The sequence below is a fragment of the Hemiscyllium ocellatum genome, chromosome 44 (assembly GCF_020745735.1).
Source record: "Hemiscyllium ocellatum isolate sHemOce1 chromosome 44, sHemOce1.pat.X.cur, whole genome shotgun sequence".
NCBI classification, from domain to species: Eukaryota; Metazoa; Chordata; class Chondrichthyes; order Orectolobiformes; family Hemiscylliidae; genus Hemiscyllium; species Hemiscyllium ocellatum.
The window spans coordinates 949,865-976,351 of record NC_083444.1 but is presented as its reverse complement, the minus strand read 5'-3'; the positions used below and the strand labels follow the sequence as shown (position 1 = coordinate 976,351).

Here is a 26,487-nt window from a genome sequence, read left to right as displayed (position 1 = left end):
CTTGCCCAGGGAAGTAGTTGACGTGACTTCAGTAAACATTTTTAAAGCTAAGATGGCGTTTTTTTGAACAGTAATGGAATGCAGGTTATGGGGAGAGGGCGGGTAAGTGGAGCTGAGGCCATGGAAATATCAGCCATGGTTTTAATGAACAGTGAAGCAGGTTTGAAGGGTCAGACGGCCTACTGGTTCTGATGTGCGGCCTGCTACCCTTCAGCCACTCCAAGTGGGCTGGCCACTGGGCTGTGGGCGTGGTGGGTGCCAGCAGAATTACTCACCCCTCGTGATCTCAATGATCTGACAGCTTACCCTTGAAGGGACATGGGCAGGGGAACTGATTCACGCTCCCTCCCCACCCCAACCCCTTCATTTCTCTCCCATCCTTTCGACCATCTCCAGGAGCACAGGCCCCAGCCTCCCAATGCCCAGCGCGTTGCTCAGGAATGTGCTTTCACCTTCGTGCTGTGAAACCCTGTTGGGGGGCAGCGGTCCCCGAACGTGTACGATCCCGCACCGGTTCGGCATCTCATCCTCATTGGGATACTCGCATGTGTTGTAGTAGTCGATGGAGTGGACAATGCGAAGGTAAAGCAGGAGTTTGTCCAGTACCTGAGCAACAACACTGTCTTGGTTAGAGATTCTCACACACACACAGACACACTCTTCACTGAACGCAATCGCAGCTTCAGAACGTCCCTCAGCCCGTGGCTCAAACGTTTCCAATGACAGAAACACAGCAGTCAATCTGGCCCAGCCAACAACTGACATCAACCTGAAACATTTCCACTCAGGTGGTTGGATTGAGAGAGAAGGGTGACCCAGGACATGGAGAAGGACTTTGCTGCTCTGGCTCACTGAATTCTCACATTCACCCGAGTGAGGTGGGGCTTTCAGTTAGAGATCATGACCAAAACACAGCACCTCTGACAGGACAGCACCTCCACAGTTTGTCCTGGCCAGCAGTGACACTGTCCCCACCCAGGACTGCACCCCAGTGTTATACAGGGACAGACCTGTCCCCACCAGTACTGTACCCCAGTGTTATACAGGGACAGACCTGTCCCCACCAGTACTGTACCCCAGTGTTGTACAGGGATAGATGTGACCCCGATGTACGTTTTGCCGGAGAGAGTTGAACCGCAGTGTACGGTGGATTAAAATCCCACAGTGAGAGAACATTTTCACTGGTGTACTTATTTAATTGATTGTGAACTGTGATGCCACCTGCTGAGAATCAAAGCTGAGGTATTCCAAATGATGAGTTTCTGAAATTCACTGGGAAGCTACAGTTGAAAAGTAAATGGAATAACACGGCCTGAAGAGCAGCTCCTGCTCAATAGCGTTTTATCCAAAAGCACTGTGAGTGTGTGAAGGCTCACAGACCGTATCACTGCCGACACAGTGAGTGAGACCGGTCGTACCTTGATGAGTTTCTCATCCCTCTCGATATTGACCTCTGGGTTGCCTTCCTTCGGTCCATCATCCGGTGCCTCAGTGGCATTGCCCATCAGCTCCTCTTCCTCAGCGCTCACTTCCTCAATCAGGTAATCGGTGATGTTCTTCAGGATGGGGTTCTGAGAGGACAGGTTCTGTGGATGGAACACAAGGGGGGGGGTCAGAACTGGGGAAAGGCTGATTCGCCAAGTCCCTTCACCCAAACACTCGGGGCATCACCAGCAAGCCTGAGAGTTACTGGACACAGTCAGGTGGTAATGTGCTCCAAACAAGACATGACCCTCGCCTGAGAGTCATCAAATTGGGGCCCCATGTCGGCACTCAGCTGGGTCCCGGAGCTCATTTGGAACGGGAGTGCTACAAATTTTGGGATCTTGCTGTGCCAAACTTGGCTGCCAGCGGCTACTACACGTCAAAAGTGATGGCTGGGCATAAGAGTTTGGGGCGACACGGTGTCTCAGTGGTTAACGCTACCTCTCTCAGCCCAGGGGACCCAGGTTCAATTCCAGCCACAGGCGACTGACTGTGAAGAGTTCGCACATTCTCCCCGTGTCTGCATGGGTTTCCTCCGGGTGCTCCGGTTTCCTCCCACAGTCCAATGATGTGCAGGTTAGGGTGGGTTGGCCATGGGAAATTGTCCCATAGTGCCCAGGGATGTGCAGGTTAGGGTGGATTGGCCATTGGAAATTGTCCCATAGTGCCCAGGGATGTGCAGGTTAGGGTGGGTTGGCCATGGGAAATTGTCCCATAGTGCCCAGGGATGTGCAGGTTAGGGTGGGTTGGCCATGGGAAATTGTCCCATAGTGTTCAGGGACGTGCAGGTTAGGGTGGGTTGGCCATGGGAAATTGTCCCATGGTGCCTAGGGACGTGCAGGTTAGGGTGGATTGGCCATGGGAAATTGTCCCATAGTGCCCAGGGATGTGCAGGTTAGGGTGGGTTGGTCGTGGGAAATGTCCCATAGTGCCCAGGGATGTGCAGGTTAGGGTGGGTTGGCCATGGGAAATTGTCCCATAGTGCCCAGGGATGTGCAGGTTAGGGTGGGTTGGCCATGGGAAATTGTCCCATAGTGTCCAGGGATGTGCAGGTTTGGGTGGATTGGTCGTGGGAAATTGTCACATAGTGTCCAGGGATGTGCAGGTTAGGGTGGATTGGCCATGGGCAATTGTCCCATAGTGTCCAGGGGTGTGCAGGTTAGGGTGGATGGGCCATGGGAAATTGTCCCATAGTGTCCAGGGATGTGCAGGTTAGGGTGGATTGGCCATGGGAAATTGTCCCATAGTGTCCAGGGATGTGCAGGTTAGGGTGGGTTGGCCGTGGGAAATTGTCCCATAGTGTCCAGGGATGTGCAGGTTTGGGTGGATTGGTCGTGGGAAATTGTCCCATAGTGCCCAGGGATGTGCAGGTTAGGGTGGATTGGCCGTGGGAAATTGTCCCATAGTGTCCAGGGATGTGCAGGTTAGGGTAGATTGGCCATGGGAAATTGTCCCATAGTGTCCAGGGATGTGCAGGTTAGGGTGGGTTTGCCATGGGAAATTGTCCCATAGTGCCCAGGGATATGCAGGTTAGGGTGGGTTGGCCATGGGAAATTGTGCCATAGTGCCCAGGGATGTGCAGGTTAGGGTGGGTTGGCCATGGGAAATTGTCCCATAGTGTTCAGGGATGTGCAGGTTAGGGTGGGTTGGCCATGGGAAATTGTCCCATAGTGCCTAGGGACGTGCAGGTTAGGGTGGATTGGCCATGGGAAATTGTCCCATAGTGCCCAGGGATGTGCAGGTTAGGGTGGGTTGGTCGTGGGAAATGTCCCATAGTGCCCAGGGATGTGCAGGTTAGGGTGGGTTGGCCATGGGAAATTGTCCCATAGTGCCCAGGGATGTGCAGGTTAGGGTGGGTTGGCCATGGGAAATTGTCCCATAGTGTCCAGGGATGTGCAGGTTAGGGTGGGTTGGCCATGGGAAATTGTCCCATAGTGTCCAGGGATGTGCAGGTTTGGGTGGATTGGTCGTGGGAAATTGTCACATAGTGTCCAGGGATGTGCAGGTCAGGGCGGATTGGCCATGGGAAATTGTCCCATAGTGTCCAGGGGTGTGCAGGTTAGGGTGGATTGGCCATGGGAAATTGTCCCATAGTGCCCAGGGATGTGCAGGTTAGGGTGGATTGGCCATGGGAAATTGTCCCATAGTGCCCAGGGATGTGTAGGTTAGGATGGATTGGCCATGGGAAATTGTCCCATAGTGCCCAGGGATGTGCAGGTTAGGGTGGGTTGGTCGTGGGAAATTGTCCCATAGTGCCCAGGGATGTGCAGGTTAGGGTGGGTTGGCCATGGGAAATTGTCCCATAGTGTCCAGGGATGTGCAGGTTAGGGTGGGTTGGCCATGGGAAATTGTCCCATAGTGTCCAGGGATGTGCAGGTTTGGGTGGATTGGTCGTGGGAAATTGTCACATAGTGCCCAGGGATGTGCAGGTTAGGGTGGATTGGCCATGGGAAATTGTCCCATAGTGCCCAGGGATGTGTAGGTTAGGGTGGATTGGCCATGGGAAATTGTCCCATAGTGCCCAGGGATGTGCAGGTTAGGGTGGGTTGGTCGTGGGAAATTGTCCCATAGTGCCCAGGGATGTGCAGGTTAGGGTGGGTTGGCCATGGGAAATTGTCCCATAGTGTCCAGGGATGTGCAGGTTAGGGTGGGTTGGCCATGGGAAATTGTCCCATAGTGTCCAGGGATGTGCAGGTTTGGGTGGATTGGTCGTGGGAAATTGTCACATAGTGTCCAGGGATGTGCAGGTTAGGGTGGATTGGCCATGGGAAATTATTATGTGAGGGTAACGGACAGAATGCGATTAACTATCAATCAGTGGCTGCTTTAAACAAGGTGTCCATGCCCTCAAGGTAGCCATTGTCAAGTTACAACACCGCCCAGTATGTCTGATACCAACACCCTGCCTGCTTCCATGCTATTGCTGCCAATGATGATGCCCTACGGAGGAACTGATAACAGGTTGGCACTGTCTGTTCTGCTGGCCTGGCACTGGATATAAAACACGATTTAATCTTCCCAGCTAAACATGTCTCCCTCAAACACCGCTCACACAAACCAGCCAGGAACCTCTCTAACCAACACTGGGGGAGGTCGGTCCTCAATAGGTCAGGGGGCAGAGGGGACATGGGAGTGGGGAGGTTAGGTCATACCCAGACCACCCTTACTGAACGGTGGGGGGGTTTAGATTATACCACCCTCGCTGAACGGTGGGGGGGGGTTTAGATTATACCACCCTCACTCAATGGTGGGGGGTTTAGATTATACCACCCTCACTGAATGGTCGGGGGAGTGGGGAGTTTAGATTATACCCAGACCACCCTGACTGAATGCTGGGGGTGACTGGATAGGAGTAAAAAGTGAGGTCTGCAGATGCTGGAGATCAGAGCTAAAAATGTGTTGCTGGCTAAAGCACAGCAGGTCAGGCAGCATCCAAGGAACAGGAGAGTCGACGTTTCGGGCCAGAGCCCTTCATCAGGAATGAGGAGAGTGTTGTCCAGCGGGCTAAGATAAAAGGTAGGGAGGAGGGGCTTGGGGGAGGGGCGATGGAGGTGGGATAGGTGGAAGGAGGTCAAGGTGAGGGTGATAGGCCGGAGTGGGATAGGGGTGGAGAGGTCAGGAAGAAGATTGCAGGTTAGGAGGGCGGTGCTGAGTTCAAGGGTTGATACTGAGACAAGGTGGGGGGAGGGGAAATGAGGAAACTGGAGAAATCTGAGTTCATCCCTTGTGGTTGGAGGGTTCCCAGGCGGAAGATGAGGCGCTCTTCCTCTAACCGTCGTGTTGTTATGGTCTGGCGATGGAGGAGTCCAAGGACCTGCATGTCTTCCGTGGAGTGGGAGGGGGAGTTAAAGTGTTGAGCCACGGGGTGGTTGGGTTGGTTGGTCCGGGTGTCCCAGAGGTGTTCCCTGAAGCGTTCTGCAAGTAGGCGGCCCGTCTCCCCAATATAGAGGAGGCCACATCGGGTGCAGCAGATGCAATAGATGATGTGTGTGGAGGTACAGGTGAACTTGTGGCGGATATGGAAGGATCCCTTGGGGCCTTGGAGAGAAGTGAGTGTGGAGGTGTGGGCGCAAGTTTTGCATTTCCTGCGGTTGCAGGGGAAGGTGCCGGGAGTGGAGGTTGGGTTGGTGGGGGGTGTGGACCTGACCAGGGAGTCACGGAGGGAGTGGTCTTTGCGGAACGCTGATAGGGGAGAGGAGGAAAATATATCCCTGGTGGTGGGGTCCGTTTGGAGTTGGCGGAAATGACGGCGGATGATACGTTGTATGCGGAGGTTGGTGGGGTGGTAGGTGAGAACCAGTGGGGTTCTGTCTTGGTGGCGGTTGGAGGAGCGGGGCTCAAGGGCGGAGGAGCGGGAAGTGGAGGAGATGCGGTGGAGGGCATCGTCGATCACGTCTGGGGGGGAATCTGCAGTCCTTGAAGAAGGAGGCCATCTGGACTGTACGGTATTGGAACTGGTCCTCCTGGGAGCAGATGCGGCGGAGAGGAAGGAATTGGGAATATGGGATGGAGTTTTTACAGGGGGGAGGGTGGGAGGAGGTGTAGTCCATATAGCTGTGGGAGTCAGTCAGTTTATAGTAGATGTCTGTGTTGAGTCGGTCGCCCGAGATAGAAATGGAAAGGTCTAGGAAGGGGAGGGAGGAGTCTGAGACGGTCCAGGTGAATTTGAGGTTGGGGTGGAAGGTGTTGGTAAAGTGGATGAACTGTTCAACCTCCTCGTGGGAGCACGAGGCAGCGCCGATACAGTCATCGATGTAGCGGAGGAAAAGGTGGGGGGTGGTGCCAGTGTAGCTGCGGAAGATGGACTGTTCCACATATCCTACGAAGAGGCGGGCATAGCTGGGGCCCATGCGGGTGCCCATGGCAACTCCTTTAGTTTGGAGGAAGTGGGAGGATTGAAAAGAGAAGTTATTCAGGGTGAGGACCAGTTCAGTCAGTCGAAGGAGGGTGTCAGTGGAAGGGTACTGGTTGGTGCGGCGGGAATGGAAGAAGCGGAGGGCTTTGAGGCCCTTCGTGTTGGGGGATGGAGGTGTACAGGGACTGGATGTCCATCGTGAAGATAAGGCGTTGGGGACCAGGGAAACGAAAATCCTGGAGGAGGTGGAGGGCGTGGGTGGTGTCCCGAACGTAGGTGGGGAGTTCTTGGACTAAAGGGGACAGAACCGTGTTGAGGTACGCGGAGATGCGTTCGGTGGGACAGGAGCAGGCTGAGACAATGGGTCGGCCGGGGCAGTCAGGTTTGTGGATTTTGAGCAGGAGGTAGAAACGGGCGGTGCGGGGTTGACTGGATAGGGCTTGCTCCTAACTTGACGTGCAACTTACTTTGGAGACATTTCTCACATAAATGAGAACTGCATATTTTTAAAATTATTATGACATCAAAATGGATTTGCACAGCATCAAGTGCACCATTCAGCCCATTGTGATCATACTAGCCCTTGTGGACAATTGATCTGAATAGCTCTGCTTTGCCCAATACCCGTAATTTGTCTTTGATTCCCTTCTGACAACATCTGTCACATCCAGCGTTTCAAGCAACACGTTCCCAATCGGATGAAGTGCTTTCCTTCTCCCATGTGTACTGCTCAGCTCAGTTACGGTAACGTCAGTTCCCTTTGGTTAGTGAAACACCTTCTCCTTATCAAAACGCTTCACACCTTCAACAAAACCTCCCCAAACCCTCGCTGCTGTAAGGACGGTGACATCCCACACGATCTGGCGACGAACCCCACTCTGTGTGTATTGCTCACCGATGACAGGCTGAGAAAAGGCACGACCAAAACAGCAGCCACATTTCTGTTCAGCGGAACGTAAAACAAATTGCAGCTACTGGTTGTAAACTATTTATGAGATGGTGCTGAGGGTTTGCAGAAAGCTGCCTTTATGTTACTGATCACATCAGTCTACTGCACACACTGCCTTCCTGTTCACCAGTTAAACTCAACCTGGAGTGTGCACTAATCATTGCAATCAATCTCTGTTCATGAATCTGCAGCAGACACGGCAGCATTGCAAAGGGGCGCTGATATTGATGGAATAATTCCAATTAAAAATAAGAAATTTTAGTTTGAGGGTGTGGTGTTGATGGAGAAGCTCACGTTAGCTCAGAACGGAGTTAACCCACTTGACGTGCAAGGCCAGAGACTCAGGCAGAAAGTGACGAGTGAGATCGTCAGACAGCCGTTATCAGACACAATCCGTTAGGGACGAACCCCGGGGAACTCCTTGACCAGGTGGAATCAGCAGACACGATCCGGCCACACCAGGAGGGAGTATCAGCATCAGCTTCCAAACAGGACAGCTGAAACATCTGACAGAAAAGGCAACCTCTTTGTCACCGCCTCATTTGGAAAATGCTTTGGTTGCCTGTGTGTTTCCCGGGTGAAAGCAGCTCTGCTTTGGGATGACGACAGTTATAGGAAGGATGTGGGGAAACTTGAAAGGGTTCAGAAAAGATTTACAAGGATGTTGTCAGGGTTGGAGGATTCGAGCTACAGGAAGAGGCTGAACAGGCTGGGGCTGTTTTCCCTGGAGCGTCGGAGGCTGAGGGGTGACCTTATAGAGGTTTATAAAATCATGAAGGGCATGGATAGGGTAAATAGGCAAAGTCTTTTCTCTGAGGTGGAGGAGTCCAGAACTAGAGGGAATAGGTTTAAGGTGAGAGGGGAAAGATATAAAAGAGACCTAAGGGGCAACTTTTTCACACAGAGGGTGGTACGTGTATGGAATGAGCTGCCAAAGGATGTGGTGGAGGCTGGGACAATTACAGCATTTAAGGGGTATTTGGATGGGTATATGAATAGGAAGGGTTTGGAGGGATATGGGCCGGGTGCTGGCAGGTGGGACTAGATTAATTTCAGATAACTAGATGGCATGGATGAGTTAGACTGAAGGGTCTGTTTCCGTGTTGCACATTTCTATGACTCTCCATCTGCTCAACACAATGTTAGTGAACACAGTCAGACAGAGAGGCCCGAGACCTTCCAGCTTGCCCCACACTGACCTCGACGCGGCCTTCCTCAGTGACGGTCTCAGAGGACCACAGTTGCGAGCGGTCATCCAGTGAGTGGATGAGTTTAGCTGCGAGTTTGATGTCGTTGCGAACGATCTGTTTGTGCTGTGTGATACCGTTAATACTGCGGACACGCCGGGCCAGATCCCGATTCACCACTGGGCTCAGTTCACAGTCTCGGAGCTGCAGGGAAAGAGACACCATCACTGGATAACCCACAGGCCATTCAGCCCATTCCACTCCATGCTGGCTCCCTCCCATACCCAGTTTCATCTCCCTTTGTCAGAATGTCTTGTTCATTTCCCTTCATGGATTTCCCTTCAATGGATCAACACTACTGCAGGAGAGTGTCCCACCTTCCCCCTACACTTGGGGTTTCCCCTGAACTCACCACATCAATCACTCACATCAACTCGCGACAGAGCATCACTCATCATCACACCATCACAGAACCCCCGACAGTGTGGAAGCAGGGCATGTGGCTCATCGGATCCACACAGGCCCTACGAACAGCATCACACTCAGATCCACGCCCTTAATCCTAGCCCAGAAGCCCTGCATTTCCCATGACACATCCCTGGGCACTTTGGGACAATTTCCCATGGCCAATCCATCCTAACCTGCACATCCCTGGGCACTATGGGTCAATTTCCCATGGCCAATCCACCCTAACCTGCACATCCCTGGGCACTATGGGACAATTTCCCATGGCCAACCCACCCTAACCTGCACATCCCTGGGCACTATGGGACAGTTTCCCATGACCAATCCACCCTAATCTGCACATCCCTGGGCACTATGGGACAATTTCCCATGGCCAACCCACCCTAACCTGCACATCCCTGGGCACTATGGGTCAATTTCCCATGAAGAGAGAGGGAAAGAGAGAGGGAGAGAGAGGGGGAGTGAGAGAGAGGGGGAGAGAGAGAGAGAGGGGGAGAGAGAGAGAGAGGGGGAGTGAGAGAGAGGGGGAGTGAGAGAGAGGGGGAGTGAGAGAGAGGGGGAGTGAGAGGGAGGGGGAGTGAGAGGGAGGGGGAGTGAGAGGGGGCGGGAGTGAGAGGGGGCGGGAGTGAGAGGGGGCGGGAGTGAGAGGGGGCGGGAGTGAGAGGGGGCGGGAGTGAGAGGGGGGGGGAGTGAGAGGGGGCGGGAGAGAGAGGGGGCGGGAGAGAGAGGGGGCGGGAGAGAGGGGGCGGGAGAGAGAGGGGGAGGGAGAGAGAGGGGGAGGGAGAGAGAGGGGGAGGGAGAGAGAGGGGGAGGGAGAGAGAGGGGGAGGGAGAGAGAGGGGGAGGGAGAGAGGGAGGGTGTGTGTGTGTGAGAGAGAGAGAGAGAGGGTGTGAGAGAGAGGTTGTGTGAGAGAGAGAGGGTGTGTGTGAGAGAGAGAGAAAAAGAGAGAGAGGGAGAGAGAGGGACAGAGAGAAAGAGAGCGAGAGAGAGAGCAAGAAAGAGAGAGTGAGAGAGAGAGAGAAAGAGAGCAGGAGAGAACGGGAGAGAGAAGGACAGCAAGAAAGGAGAGAGAGCGTGAGAAACAGCGAGAAAGAGAGCGATAGAAAGAAAGAGCGAGTGATAGAGAGAAAGAGAGGGCGATAGAGAGAAAGAGAGGGCGATAGAGAGAAAGAGAGGGGGAGAGAGAGAGAAAAAGGGAGAGCGTGAGAGAAAGCGAGAAAGAGAGACATACACACACAGAACCTGTAGCCTCCTGAGTCTCTGTAGCTGAGAGACCGCGGCGGGCTGGGGCTGTTCGGTATCCATCGTTTAATTGCAGAGTCAGGAGGACGTGAGAGGCATTAATAGACTGTCATGTGACAGACGGGGGGCAACTGTGAACTTCACGGAGCATATCCAGCAGGAAGGGCAGGTAAAGCCCTGACCTCACCCAGAATGGGGCTGAAGAAGCCTCCATTTACTGGAAGGGTGAATCCGAACCCATCCTGAAAGAGGGACAAACACACCCCACAGCTACACTCCCCGACCCAGAAACACTTACTCGGATATTTTGGAGATTCCAACAAATTTCTTTGATGTTGACACTGCGATCGAAGGTGACCCACGCTCGCCGATAAAATCTAATCAACAAGGAATGGAACAAACAGCAACAAGATCAGCTCCAGCCCGTTGGCCCGGTAATTATTCCCATCGAGTGGGAAGAAGACGGTGTCTCACTGCGATCTTTCCACCAACACTGCCTTTCTCACAGATCCCCCCCCCGAGGCTCATTTCAGGGAAAGGGCAAGTAATTCTGTCCCAACTCAGGCAGCTTACAGACCATGGAGAGCACTGCAGTCCCATCCAGACACTCCTGCTCTGGGTACACCTGCTGCCCTATTCTCACTGGGCTGACCAGTTAGCACAATCTCCACCTCGATCCTGTTAAAGCTGCTCGTTCGCATCGCTGAGCAAAGGAGACTCAAACAAAGTGTATCGCTGTCTTCAGCAGCACAGAGGCAGCAGTGACAGACACACTGTCTTAACCGAGGGAGTGCCGCACTGTCGGAGGGTCAGTGCTGAGGGAGTGCCGCACTGTCGGAGGGTCAGTGCTGAGGGAGTGGGCACTGTCGGAGGGTCAGTGCAGAGGGAGTGGGCACTGTCGGAGGGTCAGTGCAGAGGGAGTGCCGCACTGTCGGAGGGTCAGTGCAGAGGGAGTGCCGCACTGTCGGAGGGTCAGTGCTGAGGGAGCGCCGCAATGTCGGAGGGTCAGTGCCGAGGAAGAGGGCACTGTCGGAGGGTCAGTGCTGAGGGAGTGCCGCACTGTCAGAGGGTCAGTGCTGAAGGAATGGGCACTGTCGGAGGGTCAGTGTTCAGGGAGTGCCGCACTGTCGGAGGGTCAGTGCTGAGGGAGTGCCGCACTGTCAGAGGGTCAGTGCTGAGGGAGTGCCGCACTGTCGGAGGGTCAGTGCTGAGGGAGTGCCATACTGTCAGAGGGTCAGTGCTGAGGGAGTGGGCACTGTCGGAGGGTCAGTGCTGAGGGAGTGGGCACTGTCGGAGGGTCAGTGCTGAGGGAGTGCCGCGATGTCGGAGGGTCAGTGCTGAGGGAGTGGGCACTGTCGGAGGGTCAGTGCTGAGGGAGTGCCGCGATGTCGGAGGGTCAGTGCTGAGGGAGTGGGCACTGTCGGAGGGTCAGTGCTGAGGGAGTGCCGCACTGTCGGAGGGTCAGTGCTGAGGGAGTGCCGCACTGTCGGAGGGTCAGTGCTGAGGGAGTGGGCACTGTCAGAGGGTCAGTGCTGAGGGAGTGGGCACTGTCGGAGGGTCAGTGCTGAGGGAGTGCTGCACTGTCGGAGGGTCAGTGCTGAGGGAGTGCTGCACTGTCGGAGGGTCAGTGCTGAGGGAGTGGGCACTGTCAGAGGGTCAGTGTTGAGGGAGTGGGCACTGTCGGAGGGTCAGTGCTGAGGGAGTGGGCACTGTCGGAGGGTCAGTGCTGAGGGAGTGGGCACTGTCGGAGGGTCAGTGCTGAGGGAGTGGGCACTGTCGGAGGGTCAGTGCTGAGGGAGTGCCACACTGTCGGAGGGTCAGTGCTGAGATAATATATCACCTGGTGGACATTTCTAGACAACGTCATTTCCGACTGTTTCAGTAAGTGCCCTTTGGGTGGTCCATGCCAGACCATGCGTTAGCCTTACCTGCGCTCTGGCTGTGGGTCAGATAATGCCACTCTCATGAAGCCAGGAAACCTTTTACAGAGCTGAAGAAAAATACAGTCAGTTGTTAATATTTATTAAAATCAGTAATCTGAATATTGTATTAAAGTATTATCTCAGCAATAGGAAAAAGCCTGGCGATTTGCCAGATGGTTCCTCTGTGGTGCTCTCCAATGTTTCCGAATCCCCCAGACTCAGGTGGACACAGCAGCATTATACAGCTTGATGGTGACGGGAAATCTGGCAAGAACTCCGAGAGTGATGGGGCTAGTTGCTGATTCAGAAAGACAGAAGGACGAAATGCAGATGGAGCTCAACACTGAGACAGGCGGGGGTACTGTGGGTACTGAGGGGAGGAAAGACAGGACAGGAGAAATGGCTAGATTTCAAAAATCATAAATGGGCAGTGAGACGCTAGGAAACAAAAACCGAACACACTGATGCTGCAAATCAGAAACAAAACTCAGACGTTGCTGGAAAAGCTCAGCACGCCTGGCAGTGTGTGTGTGTGAAGGGAAGTCAGCATTAACCCGAGCCGAAACACTAACTCTGATCTCTCTCCAGGGACACCTTACAGAAATACTGCCAGGCTCAGGACAGGCTGTCAGGGGATCGTCAGTTTCTTAACAGAGGAACAAAAGAGAGACAGTGTAGAGGGAGCTTTACTCTGTCTCTAACCCCGTGCTGTCCCTGTCCCTGGGAGTGTTTGATGGGGGACAGTGTAGAGGAAGCTTTACTCTGTATCTAACCCCGTGCTGTCCCTGTCCCTGGGAGTGTTTGATGGGGGGGACAGTGTAGAGGGAGCTTTACTCTGTATCTAACCCCGTGCTGTCTCTGTTCCTGGGAGTGTTTGGTGGGGGGACAGTGTAGAGGGAGCTTTACTCTGTATCTAACCCCGTGCTGTCCCTGTCCCTGGGAGTGTTTGATGGGGGGGACAGTGTAGAGGGAGCTTTACTCTGTATCTAACCCCATGCTGTCCCTGTCCCTGGGAGTGTTTGATGGGGACAGTGTAGAGGGAGCTTTACCCTGTATCTAACCCCATGCTGTCCCTGTCCCTGGGAGTGTTTGATGGGGACAGCGTAGAGGGAGCTTTACTCTGTATCTAACCCCATGCTGTCCCTGTCCCTGGGAGTGTTTGATGGGGACAGCGTAGAGGGAGCTTTACCCTGTATCTCCTCTAACCCACGTTGTTTGCTTGCACGGTCAGTAGGAGGCAGTGCTGAACGTACCGATATGATCTCGGCCTTGGAGATATTTGGAGCGATGCTCCTCATGAACAGTGAGCAGGTTTTGTGAAGCGGCCGAGGTTTCGGAGTGATCTCAATCTCTTTCTTCTCCTCCTTTGGTTTTTCCTTTTGTTTCTCCTCCTCCTTGTTCTCTGGGTTTGGCTCCTCTGTGCAGCAGGGAGACACTGTCAGCATTTCAACAGCAGGAGGCAGTGGTGTCCTCCCATCCTGCAGCCCCACTCTATCCCTGGATCCCCCGGCCCACTCATACCCGGGTTGAGAGAGTACAGCCCTTGGGGAGGGGGTACTCGCAGCCTGCCTGGCACTGTAACACACGAGTCACAGAGATGTACAGCACAGAAACAGACCCTTCGGCCCGACTCGTCCATACCGACCAGATATCCCAACCCAATCTAGTCCCACCTGCCAGCACCCGGCCCATATCCCTCCAAACCCTTCCTATTCATATACCCATCCAGATGCCGCTTAAATGTTGTAATTGTACCAGCCTCCACCACTTCCTCTGGCAGCTCATTCCATACACGTACCACCCTCTGTGTGAAAAAGTTACCCCTTAGGTCTCTTTTATATCTTTCCCCTCTCACCCTAAACCTATGCCCCTCTAGTTCTGGACTCCCCCACCCCAGGGAAAAGACTTTGTCTATTTACCCTATCCATGCCCCTCATGATTTTATAAACCTCTATAAGGTCACCCCTCAGCCTCCGACACTCCAGGGAAAACAGCCCCAGCCTGTTCAGCCTCTCCCTGTAGCTCAGATCCTCCAACCCTGGCAACATCCTTGTAAATCTTTTCTGAACCCTTTCAAGTTTCACAACATAGCAGGGAGACCACGGGCGGCACGGTGGCACAGTGGTTAGCACTGCTGCCTCACAGCGCCTGTAGACCCGGGTTCGATTCCCGACTCAGGCGACTGACTGTGTGGAGTTTGCACGTTCTCCCCGTGTCTGCGTGGGTTTCCTCCGGGTGCTCCGGTTTCCTCCCACAGTCACAAAGATGTGCGGGTCAGGTGAATTGGTCAAGCTAAATTGCCCGTAGTGTTAGGTAAGGGGTAAATGTAGGGGTATGGGTGGGTTACGCTTCGGCGGGTCGGTGTGGGCTTGTTGGGCCGAAGGGCCTGTTTCCACACTGTAAATCTAATCTAATCTAAACCAGGACTGAAAGCAGCATTCCAAAAGTGGCCAAACCAAAGACTAGTACAAACGCAACATGACCTCCCACTACCGATACTGACCTCAGACTGGTTGGACAGAGGGACCTACCTTCCTTCTGGCTTTTCTCACCCTCGCCCTTCGGTTTGCCTGTGTGAAGATACAGACAGAGAGCACGGAGACATGAACATACAGAGGGTAACGGAGCGAACAGGTATGAACAGAGGGTAGCCTGTGACTTCACCCCAAAAGGGTCTCTGGGTGCTGGGCAATTTTAATCAGTAGCAGTGTTCCCACTGCAGGATGAAACCAGCTGCCAAGGTTGGGGGGTGGGGGGTGGGGGGTGGGAAGGGGGAGGGGGGTTAGGCTGGAATCTGCACAGTTCACAAGGAAAGGTACAAAACTCTCCAGGGCCTTCCCAGGGTGCACCTGGAGAGGAAGGGGTAACAATGCCCCCCCCCCGGGGTAACTGTATAAAAGCAAAGGGTTACCCCCTTTTAACCAGAGATGAGGAGAACGCCAACTCTGCTCAGCGAGTGCCGCACTCGATCTCTCTGCTCCCTGCAGCCGTTGAGGAAGAGGCTGTAACTCACAGGGAGCCAGGAAGGGACGGATTATTGATAAACGGGGAGGGCTGGGGGGGGTCCATCACAGGGTGAAGCAACATGGGGGAGAGATTATCAGGTTATTACAGGGTTGAAAGGGTATTGGAAGTAGGGGAGGAGGTGGGAAAGGGGAGTGATCACATCAGTTGTGTTCAGACCGAATGGAACAGCAGGTTCGAGGGGCAGAGTGGCCTTACCCTGCTCCCAGTTCATGTGTGTTTTGTATCCTTGATGGATGGGGACGAAACATTCCTAGAGACTGGCTCAGGGCACACAAGGATGTTCCAATGTCTCCCATGCCATTCCAGGTCAGAAAAATACCCCCCCACAGTGCCTCAGTAACACTCCCATTCCCAGAAATACCCCCCCACAGTGCCTCAGTAACACTCCCATTCCCAGAAATACCCCCCCACAGTGCCTCAGTAACACTCCCATTCCCAGATACCCCCCCACAGTGCCTCAGTAACACCCCCATTCCCAGACGTACCCCCCCACAGTGCCTCGGTAACACTCCCATTCCCAGACGTACCCCCCCACAGTGCCTCAGTAACACTCCCATTCCCAGAAGTACCCCCCCACAGTGCCTCAGTAACACTCCCATTCCCAGAAGGACCCCCCCACAGTGCCTCAGTAACACTCCTATTCCCAGACGTACCCCCCCACAGTGCCTCAGTAACGCTCCCATTCCCAGATACCCCCCCACAGTGCCTCAGTAATGCTCCCATTCCCAGACGGACCCCCCCACAGTGCCTCAGTAACGCTCCCATTCCCAGACGGACCCCCCCACAGTGCCTCAGTAACGCTCCCATTCCCAGACGGACCCCCCCACAGTGCTTCAGTAACACTCCCATTCCCAGACGGACCCCCCCCACAGTGCCTCAGTAACACTCCCATTCCCAGACGGACCCCCCCACAGTGCCTCAGTAACACTCCCATTCCCAGACAGACCCCCCCACAGTGCCTCAGTAACACTCCCATTCCCAGACATACCCCCCCCACAGTGCCTCAGTAACACTCCCATTACCTGAAGGCTCCTGCTCAGTTCTCTCCCCAGTTGTCAGAGCCACTTCACTCTCTGACTCTGAGTCGGAGTGTGAGGCATCGTCCTCATCGTAACTGTCGTCACCGCTGCGTTTCCTCTTCCGCTTCTTCACAGCCTGAGCAGGGAACAGCAAAAGCCATCACGCAACGGGCTAGTGGAGCTGTCGGAGCAGACCCTGTGGGTTCACAAAGCTGCTGTGACCGGCATTATGGTCAGGTCTGAGGGAAAGGCGGGCGAGAGAATATCAGAGGGACAAATGAAGGTAACTCCCTCACTCTGCTGTGAGAGTCCAGGGCGAGGGAACTGTGAAATCTTCAAATCAGCCCATTCAGGGGGCTGGTCCGAAAACAACTTATGAACACAATTTCATGTGGGTCACTCACAGGGTGTGGGGCTCTCTGTCTAGGTCAGGGTTTATTGCCTGTTTCCGAGGTGCCCAGAGGCTGGTAATGAAAGGTAACAGTGGTTTCCTCAATTTCTAATGGGTTTGTTTTCCTGACATTGAGCCATTCAGCAGGGATGTGGCCTGAGCAGGTCGATACTGGAAATCCCATTCCTTAGGGAACACCACAACGAGCAGATGCTGGATCGATTGATCCCGTCAGAGCAGAGATGAGGACGATTCTGGCAGCGGTATTCACCAGGAGCGGAGATGCAGTGCCAAAACATGGCGACCGGGGGTTTGCCTGACGAGCTGGGTCAGCACCCGGCTGGCCTGGAAATCCCCAGGATCCTCACCAGGATCCTAACCGAAACACACCGACAAGATTCCACCAGACGGCACGAGGCAAGCAGGAGATCCCAAAGAACTCTCCGCATGCGGGTCACCCGGGTCGACTCGGGCCAGGGGTTTTCTTAGCCCTCAATGGAATCCCTCCCCAACCCTGCTCCCCGCCCCAACCTCCCACACACTCTGCACGAGAGCAAGAGCAGCACGCTCATCCAACCCGCAGTAATTAAAGGAAAACTCACTTTGACTGAGACTGGGCTCTCCTTCACAACCTGAGACTGATCAGCGTCATCCTTCTCTTCCCCCTCTTCACCCTTCTCCTCCTCCTCTTGCCCGGGCGACTCTTTCAATTTACCATCTTCCTTGTCCTTCTTCTCCTCCTCGGCTGGCGGACTGGTTTCTGCCTGGGGAGGGACGGTAATCAGGTTACACAAGGTATTTTATACCCAATCTACCAGCCAGCCCCCAGTAAGGACCAAACCACCATCACCTTTTTGCTGGCGTCTTCCTTTTCCACCACTTTCTTGTCACTATCCACGAGCCTCCCTTCTTCCTTCTTCCCAGGTTCGGATTTTTCTGCCTTTTCCTCTTCATCCTCCAGCTCTAGAATTTTCACGTCATTTTCCGTTCCACCCTCCATCTTTATGACAGCTGCCAGGTAGGGGAAAGCAAAGAGATGTTTGAAAGTGACCATGACTGGGACATGGGGTTTGTGTGTGTCCATCAGAAAGAGTGGGTGTTAGAAAGAGAGGGAGAGAGAGAGAGAGAGTATGTGTCTGTGTGTGAGTCAGTGTGTATGCGTGTGTGTGTGTGAGAGAGAGAATGTGTCTGTGTGTGTGAGAGAGAGTGTGTGTGTGTGAGAGAGAGAGAGTGCAAGTGTGTCTGTGTGAGAGAGAGAGAGAGAGAGTATGTGTCTGTGTGTGAGTCAGTGTGTATGTGTGTGCATCAGAAAGAGTGGGTGTTAGAAAGAGAGGGAGAGAGAGAGAGAGTATGTGTCTGTGTGTGAGTCAGTGTGTATGTGTGTGTGTGTGTGTGTGAGAGAGAGAATGTGTCTGTGTGTGTGAGAGAGAGTGTGTGTGTGTGAGAGAGAGAGAGCGCAAGTGTGTCTGTGTGAGAGAGAGAGAGAGAGAGTATGTGTCTGTGTGTGAGTCAGTGTGTATGTGTGTGCATCAGAAAGAGTGGGTGTTAGAAAGAGAGGGAGAGAGAGAGAGAGTATGTGTCTGTGTGTGAGTCAGTGTGTATGTGTGTGTGTGTGTGAGAGAGAGAGTGTCTGTGAGAGAGAGAGAGAGAGAGAGAGAATGTGTCTGTGTGTGTCAGTGTGTGTGTGTGTGTGTGTGTGTGAGAGAGAGAGAGAGAGAGAGAGAGAGAGAATGTGTCTGTGTGTGTGAGAGAGAGTTTGTGTGTGTGTGTGTGTGTGTGTGAGAGAGAGAGAGAGAGCGCAAGTGTGTCTGTGTGAGAAAGAGAACGAGAGAGTGTGTGTGTGTCTGAGCGTGTGTGTGTGTGAGTGCTTGTGTGTGAGAGAGAGAGAGCGAGTGTGTGTGTGTCTGTGTGTGCCAGTGTGTGTGAGTGAGAGAGGGAGACAGTGTGTGTGAGAGATTGTGTGTGTGTGCGCCCGTGAGAGCGAGAGAGAATGAGTGTGAGTGAATGTGCCTATATGTATAGGTGAATCTGTCTGAGAAAGAGATTGAGTGAATGTGTCTGTGTGAGAGAAAGTGAGTGAATGTGTCTGCATGCATGTGTCAGACAGTGTGTGTGTGTGAGAGAGAGACAGTGTGCATATGTGTCTGTGAGAGAGATAGAATAAGTGCATGCGAGAAAGAGTGTCTGTGAGTGTATAATGAATGTGAGAGCATCTGAGAGTGAGGTGTATATTGCAAGCACGCTGTCCCACCCACTGTAAACATCCCTCACAATCACGAATATCATCTGTCTGGATAAGCTGTCAATAAGCAATTTCATTTCTATAGCACCTTTACACCACCTCACTTCCACTGGGAGTCCCGACTGAAAATGGAGGTGAGATGGTGGAGAGAGAAAGCCTGCAAGATTGGAGTGAGCCATTACCAGCGTCTAAAGCCTTCATGATGATGTTGGCTTTATCAATGTCAAGTGAAAGGCCTTCGAACCAGCTGTGCTCCATCAGGTAACAGTACACACTGAGGCGTGTGCGGAGGCCGTAGTCAGCCTCTTGTTTCCGTTTCCCAGCTTCATCTGGGTGATACTTTGAGCGGAACCTTCAAACAGAGAGACAAACAGCAGTGAGTACACACCAGAGCGTGGAGCACGGAGCCATCTTGCAGTAAGTTCGCAAGAAAACATGCAGCAAATGATTTACTAGAGGGAGGGGGAAATGATTAAACAAGGCAGAACAACTGCTCAAACACGGTCTGCAGTTTGAGGGCTTCCCATCTTGGCCCCTGTTGTAACAGCATTAAATGACATGCTTGTTACCCCCAGATTGGTTGGAGTTGAACGGGGGCTGGACAGTTTCTCAGGCTCAGTGCGTGTCTCACCCTTGGTCAGGAGGCATTTCCCACACACCTTGATGGGACTGTCTCTCCCTACACTCACAAAGCACCCCACACCCTCACCAGCTCCTGCACAATCACAGCACACAGCCTGCGCTTTTCCAAATACACAGGAAGCCAGGAGCAGGGAATGGCTCACCTGGGAAATGGAGGTCAGGAAGTACGGAATATCTCTGGGGCTGGGCAAAGTGAGCTTACAAACATCCAAGTTCGATGCAGAGTAGGCCCTTTGAGCCTGTCCTGCTATTCAATATGATCATGTCCTGATGGTAATTCAAATCTACATTCCGGCCTAGCCTCATTAACCGTGAACTCTTCCTCGCTTACCAAGAACTGTCCACCTCTGCTTGGAAAATGTGGGAGAGAGAGGGAGGGAAAAAGGGTGTGGAAGAAGAGAGAGAGAGTGAATGTGAGCGTGCGTATGTGTGTGAGCATGCATGAGATATGTATGTGTGTGTCTGAGTGAGAGAGTGTGAGTCTGAGTGAGAGAGTGTGAGTCTGAGTGAGAGAGTGTGAGTCTGAGTGAGAGAGAGTGAGTCTGAGTGAGAGAGTGTGAGTGTGTCTGAGTGAGAGTCTGAGTGAGAGAGTGTGTCTGAGTGAGAGTGAGTGTGTCTGAGAGAGAGAGTGTGTCTGAGTGAGAGAGAGTGTGTCTGAGTGAGAGAGTGTGTCTGAGTGAGAGAGTGTGTCTGAGTGAGAGAGAGTGTGTCTGAGTGAGTATGAGTGTCTGAGTGAGAGAGTGTGAGTGTGTCTGAGTGAGTGAGAGAATGTGTCTGAGTGAGAGTGAGTGTGTCTGAGAGAGAGAGTGTGTGTGTCTGAGTGAGAGAGAGAGCGTGTCTGAGTGAGAGACAGTGAGTCTGAGTGAGAGAGAGTGAGTGTGTCTGAGTGAGAGAGTGTGTCTGAGTGAGAGAGTGTGTCTGAGTGAGAGTGTGTGTCTGAGTGAGAGTGTGTGTCTGAGTGAGAGTGTGTGTCTCTGAGTGAGAGTGAGTGCCTTTGAGGAAGAGAAAGTCTCAACACCCTGACAAAAATACTCCCTGTAATTTTGTCTTTAATGGGTGGACTGTTTATTTTTAACCAGTGACCCCTAGATTCATCCACCAAAGGAAACATCTGCTCCACATCTAACCCAACATCATTCCCCCACACCCCCAGATATTATGTTCCAATCAATTCACCTTCGTCTGTTCTGAACAAACCCAGCCTCTCCTCAGGAGATATTCCTCCCTCGGTACTCATCTGGTAAACCTCCTCTGAACTGCTTCCAATGCACTTACACCCTTCACCCAGGAACGTACAGTATGTGTCATGGAAACATAACCTCACAATAAATGGCACTATCCTGCGAGCATTCCTCAGTACGTGCTGTTGCTGTGCACTAACCTCTGTCATCCATGTAGCAGGCCACAGAGGCACTGCACTCGCTCAGGGCTCTGCTCTCTCTCTGTCTCTCCATTCACACATTATACTTGCTTGTTCGTCTCCCACATCTTGTCAACCCAAGAAAGATGAATTCACGCCTACTCTCTGCTTGCTCTTACTTTGCTGATCTTGTATTGATTCTAAAATGTTAACCCCTCACCCTTACACCATGAGCTTTTAGTTCCCACAACAACCTCTGATGTGGCACATAGGGCCGGTGGTTAGCACTGCTGCCTCCCAGCACCAGGGACCCGGGTTCGATTCCACCCTTGAGTGACTGTCTGTGTGGAGTTTGCATGTTCTCCCCGTGTCTGCATGGGTTTGCTCCGGTTTCCTCCCACAATCACAAAGATGGTGGTGGAGGCTGGTACAACTGCAACTGTTAACAGGCATCTGGATGGATAAATGAATAGGAAGGGTTTGGAGGGATATGGGCCGGGTGCTGGCAGGTGGGACTAGATTGGGTTGGGATATCTGGTCAGGATGGACAGGTTGGACTGAAGGGTCTGTTTCCGTGCTGTACATCTCTATGACTATGTGCAAGCTAGGATGGGTTGGCCATGCTAAATTGTCCCACAGTGTTCAGGGATGTGGAGATTAGCTGCATTGGTCAGGGGTAAATAAAGAAAAATAAGGTAGGGGAATGGGTCTGGCTGGGTTACCCTTCAGAGGGTCGGTATGGACTTGTTGGGCCGAAAAGCCTGTTTCTACACTGCAGGGATTGTATGAATCTATTACCAACGTCTCCTGGAAATCTGTACATCACTAGCTCCCCTGTAACCACAGCATGAGTTACCTCGTCAAAGAACACACCGGATTTCCCCTCACCTTTCACAGCCCAAAAACCCTCCCAAACAGTTCACACTAACCTGCGCTAACAGTCAAGTGCTGAGCTGGTGTCACACTAACCTGCGCTAACAGTCAAGTGCTGAGCTGGTGTCACACTAACCTGCGCTAACAGTCAAGTGCTGAGCTGGTGTCACACTAACCTGTGCTAACAGTCAAGTGCTGAGCTGGTGTCACACTAACCTGCGCTAACAGTCAAGTGCTGAGCTGGTGTCACACTAACCTGCGCTAACAGTCAAGTGCTGAGCTGGTGTCACACTAACCTGTGCTAACAGCCAAGTGCTGAGCTGGTGTCACACTAACCTGCGCTAACAGTCAAGTGCTGAGCTGGTGTCACACTAACCTGCGCTAACAGTCAAGTGCTGAGCTGGTGTCACACTAACCTGCGCTAACAGTCAAGTGCTGAGCTGGTGTCACACTAACCTGCGCTAACAGCCAAGTGCTGAGCTGGTGTCACACTAACCTGCGCTAACAGTCAAGTGCTGAGCTGGTGTCACACTAACCTGCGCTAACAGTCAAGTGCTGAGCTGGTGTCACACTAACCTGCGCTAACAGCCAAGTGCTGAGCTGGTGTCACACTAACCTGCGCTAACAGTCAAGTGCTGAGCTGGTGTCACACTAACCTGCGCTAACAGTCAAGTGCTGAGCTGGTGTCACACTAACCTGCGCTAACAGCCAAGTGCTAAGCTGGTGTCAGGGATCACACAAACACAAGTGGCAATTTCAAACTCTCTCATCAAAATGCCAAGGTTCCTTTGGGAGGGGGCGGGCTCACGATTCAAAGCTGGCACGGAGCTGTATTTGATCAGCGTTAAGGAAGCAGGGTCAGTCGAGGAAGGTTGAGCACAGACTAGCCATGATCCAAATGGGCAGGCTGGAGGGTTTGGGTGGCAGGCTGCTGTTGCTAAGGGTCCGTATGGTTGAGGTGCCCAGCGAGAGGGGCTGGCAGTGCCTCTACATCAGTCTTTCTTGCATCCCAGTGAGTTATCAGGATGGCACCCATCACCAGCGAGCCTGCAGCAGTCAGCCCCTGAGGAGGGACTGACCTGGTTGAGAAAGGGGACAAGGATGAGCTTCTGGGTCCCAGCAGTCCCCAGTATCACAGCTGGTTCTTGAAGAACCTTTGGGGGTTCAGTGGTTGACAGAATTCCTGCCTTGCTTAGTTCATCTCCTCAGGAAAATCCCAAACAGAATCAACAGACATCAGTTAAGAGAGAAAGAAATTCCTACCAAACGAACAATGAACAAATCACCAAATTAATTTTGCTTTTTTTTTAAAACCTTTTTTTACTTCAAGAATTGTTTTGGCAGCTTACGTACGGATAAAATCATAATACTTAGATGTCGAAGTCATCTTGAAGAATCTCAAGTGTGCGAGCGGGCGTTTTGTAGACTCGTTTCATTACCAGGGATTTTTGTTCCTCACTAACTAACAACTAATACTTTGGGATTACTAGACACTGCATTGTGCGCAGTGTGTGGCTAACTAGCTGGTCTGAGGACAAAGGTTTCCATTGCAGCGTGCCAGGATTTGCTTCAGATTTGCTCTCCTGCACCTTGTTTTCGAAGGGGGGGAAGAAAGGTGTCAGAATTAACATTGTACAAACAAAAAAAAACTACAAACTCCAGATAACAAAAGGACAAAAAATTAAGAGGTTAGTTCACAGCGATACCTTCCCCTCCATTTTGACAGCTCAGTGAAGAGGGAGACACCCCACTGCAGAATCACTACTTTACCTGAATCAATGAGCAAATGGAACAAAATAGCCGAGAGACAGAGAGAGAGAGAGAGAGAGAGAGAGAGAGGGAGAGACGCAGAAAGACAGACAGCGAGACAGAGAACAATGTGTGAGCAGTTTGCAAATGTTTGTCTAATTGCCACAGTTTAAGATTCCATCATTACTGTACGGCATCGATAGACGCCGAGTTGGTATCAGATTCCTCTGAATTTCTCCCGACATTGAAGCTTCTCTCACACACTCCCTCCAGCCGTCCCCCCCTTACACACTCCCTCCAGCCGTCCCCCCCTCACACAGACAGTCTCAACCTCCCTTCCTCTCACACTCCCTCACAGAGACACTCTCAACCTCCCTCCCTCCCTCCCACACTCCCTCCCTCCCACAGAGGCTCTCAACCTCCCTCCCTCACACACACCCTCTCTCCCTCACACACTCCTTCCCTCCCAGACACTCCCTCCATCCCTCCCTCATACACTCCCACTGTCCCTACCGTACACATCCCCTCCCTCACACATTCCCTCCCCCGTCCCCTCCTCCCTCACAGACGTCCCCTCCCCCTCACAGACCCTCCATCCCTGCCTGATTCCCGAGGTAGGAGGTGGGGAGTGGGAGTTCTGGCTGATCTCGGTTTGCCCCGGGGTACAATGGGGGTGACCCTACCCTTAGGAAAGGGTGTAATAGACTCTCCGGCCATTCTCACAGTCACAGTGACTCTGCCCCTGGAGGCTATCGCTGGCTCTGGGGGAGGGACCTGCCGATGGAGACGTGCAGCTGCTGGGCGAACTGATAGGCTCCATGGGTCACTCCTTCATACCAAGGTGCAACTGGGCACAGGGCTCAGTGTCTTCATGAACACTGTCCAACATGATCAAAGCAAAACCCACCATCAGGTCAGAAGGAAAGACAACGTGCCCTGGGGAAGGCTTCCCCCTGCTGGGGAGAAGGTGACTGAGGCTTTTTGGAACGTGATGGTGGGAGAGCGAAGGGAAGGAAGAGAGTGGGAGTGAAGGAAAAACCCGGTTCCACTGACAGGGAGGAAAACAAACCTCATATCAGAGGCTGACAATCCCGGACAGAAATCCCAACACCTTTTCAGATCAGAGGGTGGAGATTCGCAGCCACAAAGGAGGTAACAGAGCAGCCCAATTTCTCATTTTGGATGTGAGATCAACAGATTTTTCCCACGGAAAGACGTTGCGGGATATGGAGCTAAGGGACAGGTCACTGGGGTAGCGACCCGAGGGGCTGAATGAGTTCCCTTTGCTCTCTAACACTGACAGGAATATCCTGTCACATCCGGCGCGGTACACCCCAGTCAGACTGACACACCCAACAGACAATACTGACAGCTTCCCGCACGGACAGGATTTCATTACACACCTCCCTTCCGGGAATACAAACAGACGTTTCACCTGGATACAGGCAGCATGACCAAAAACTAACAGCCCAGTCAGACTGACCCACCCGGCGCGGTACACCCCAGTCAGACGGACACACCCGGCGCGGTACACCCCAGTCAGACTGACCCACCCGGCACGGTACACCCCAGTCAGACTGACCCACCCGGCGCGGTACACCCCGGTCAGACGGACACACCCGGCGCGGTACACCGCAGTCAGACGGACACACCCGGCGCGGTACACCCGAGTCAGACGGACACACCCGGCGCGGTACACCCCAGTCAGACGGACACACCCGGCGCGGTACACCCCGGTCAGACGGACACACCCGGCGCGGTACACCCCGGTCAGACTGACCCACCCGGCGCGGTACACCCCGGTCAGACTGACACACCCGGCGCGGCACACCCCGGTCAGACTGACCCACCCGGCGCGGTACACCCCGGTCAGACTGACCCACCCGGCACGGTACACCCCGGTCAGACTGACCCACCTGGCACGGTACACCCCAGTCAGACTGACCCACCCGGCACGGTACACCCCAGTAAGACTGACCCACCCGGCACGGTACACCCCAGTCAGACTGAACCACCCGGCACGGTACACCCCAGTCAGACTGACCCACCCGGCACGGTACACCCCAGTAAGACTGACCCACCCGGCACGGTACACCCCGGTCAGACTGACCCACCCGGCGCGGTACACCCCGGTCAGACTGACCCACCCGGCACGGTACACCCCAGTAAGACTGACCCACCCGGCACGGTACACCCCGGTCAGACTGACCCACCCGGCGCGGTACACCCCGGTCAGACTGACACACCCGGCGCGGTACACCCCGGTCAGACTGACCCACCCGGCGCGGTACACCCCGGTCAGACTGACCCACCCGGCGCGGTACACCCCGGTCAGACTGACTGTCCCGGAACGGTACACCCCAGTCAGACTGACACACCCGGCACGGTACACCCCAGTCAGACTGACACACCTTGCACGGTACAGCCCAGTCAGACTGACCCACCCGGCACGGTACACCCCAGTCAGACTGACCCACCAGGCGCGGTACACCCCAGTCAGACTGACCCACCCGGCGCGGTACACCCCAGTCAGACTGACCCACCCGGCGCGGTACACCCCGGTCAGACTGACCCACCCGGCGCGGTACACCCCGGTCAGACTGACCCACCCGGCACGGTACACCCCAGTAAGACTGACCCACCCGGCACGGTACACCCCGGTCAGACTGACCCACCCGGCGCGGTACACCCCGGTCAGACTGACACACCCGGCGCGGTACACCCCGGTCAGACTGACCCACCCGGCGCGGTACACCCCGGTCAGACTGACCCACCCGGCGCGGTACACCCCGGTCAGACTGACTGTCCCGGAACGGTACACCCCAGTCAGACTGACACACCCGGCACGGTACACCCCAGTCAGACTGACACACCTTGCACGGTACAGCCCAGTCAGACTGACCCACCCGGCACGGTACACCCCAGTCAGACTGACCCACCAGGCGCGGTACACCCCAGTCAGACTGACCCACCCGGCGCGGTACACCCCAGTCAGACTGACCCACCCGGCGCGGTACACCCCAGTCAGACTGACCCACCCGGCGCGGTACACCCCAGTCAGACTGACCCACCCGGCATG

General features: G+C 53.8%; 1 protein-coding gene across 3 annotated transcripts in view; it reads right to left on the bottom strand.

Moving 5' to 3' along the window:
* The window catches only part of srrt (serrate RNA effector molecule homolog (Arabidopsis)), a 53,752-nt gene that overhangs the window by 14,210 nt on the left and 13,055 nt on the right, over positions 1-26,487 (bottom strand). For all 3 annotated transcript variants that reach the window (XM_060854507.1, XM_060854506.1, XM_060854508.1), the window contains exons 6-16: positions 18,967-19,136; positions 17,393-17,553; positions 17,145-17,306; positions 16,155-16,287; positions 14,637-14,675; positions 13,359-13,522; positions 12,112-12,173; positions 10,482-10,560; positions 8,489-8,680; positions 1,419-1,586; positions 453-606 (exon numbers count right to left, since the gene is read on the bottom strand). In XM_060854507.1, the coding sequence (XP_060710490.1) occupies positions 453-606; positions 1,419-1,586; positions 8,489-8,680; positions 10,482-10,560; positions 12,112-12,173; positions 13,359-13,522; positions 14,637-14,675; positions 16,155-16,287; positions 17,145-17,306; positions 17,393-17,553; positions 18,967-19,136 (1,484 nt within the window). The remainder of the gene's footprint in view (positions 1-452; positions 607-1,418; positions 1,587-8,488; positions 8,681-10,481; positions 10,561-12,111; positions 12,174-13,358; positions 13,523-14,636; positions 14,676-16,154; positions 16,288-17,144; positions 17,307-17,392; positions 17,554-18,966; positions 19,137-26,487) is intronic.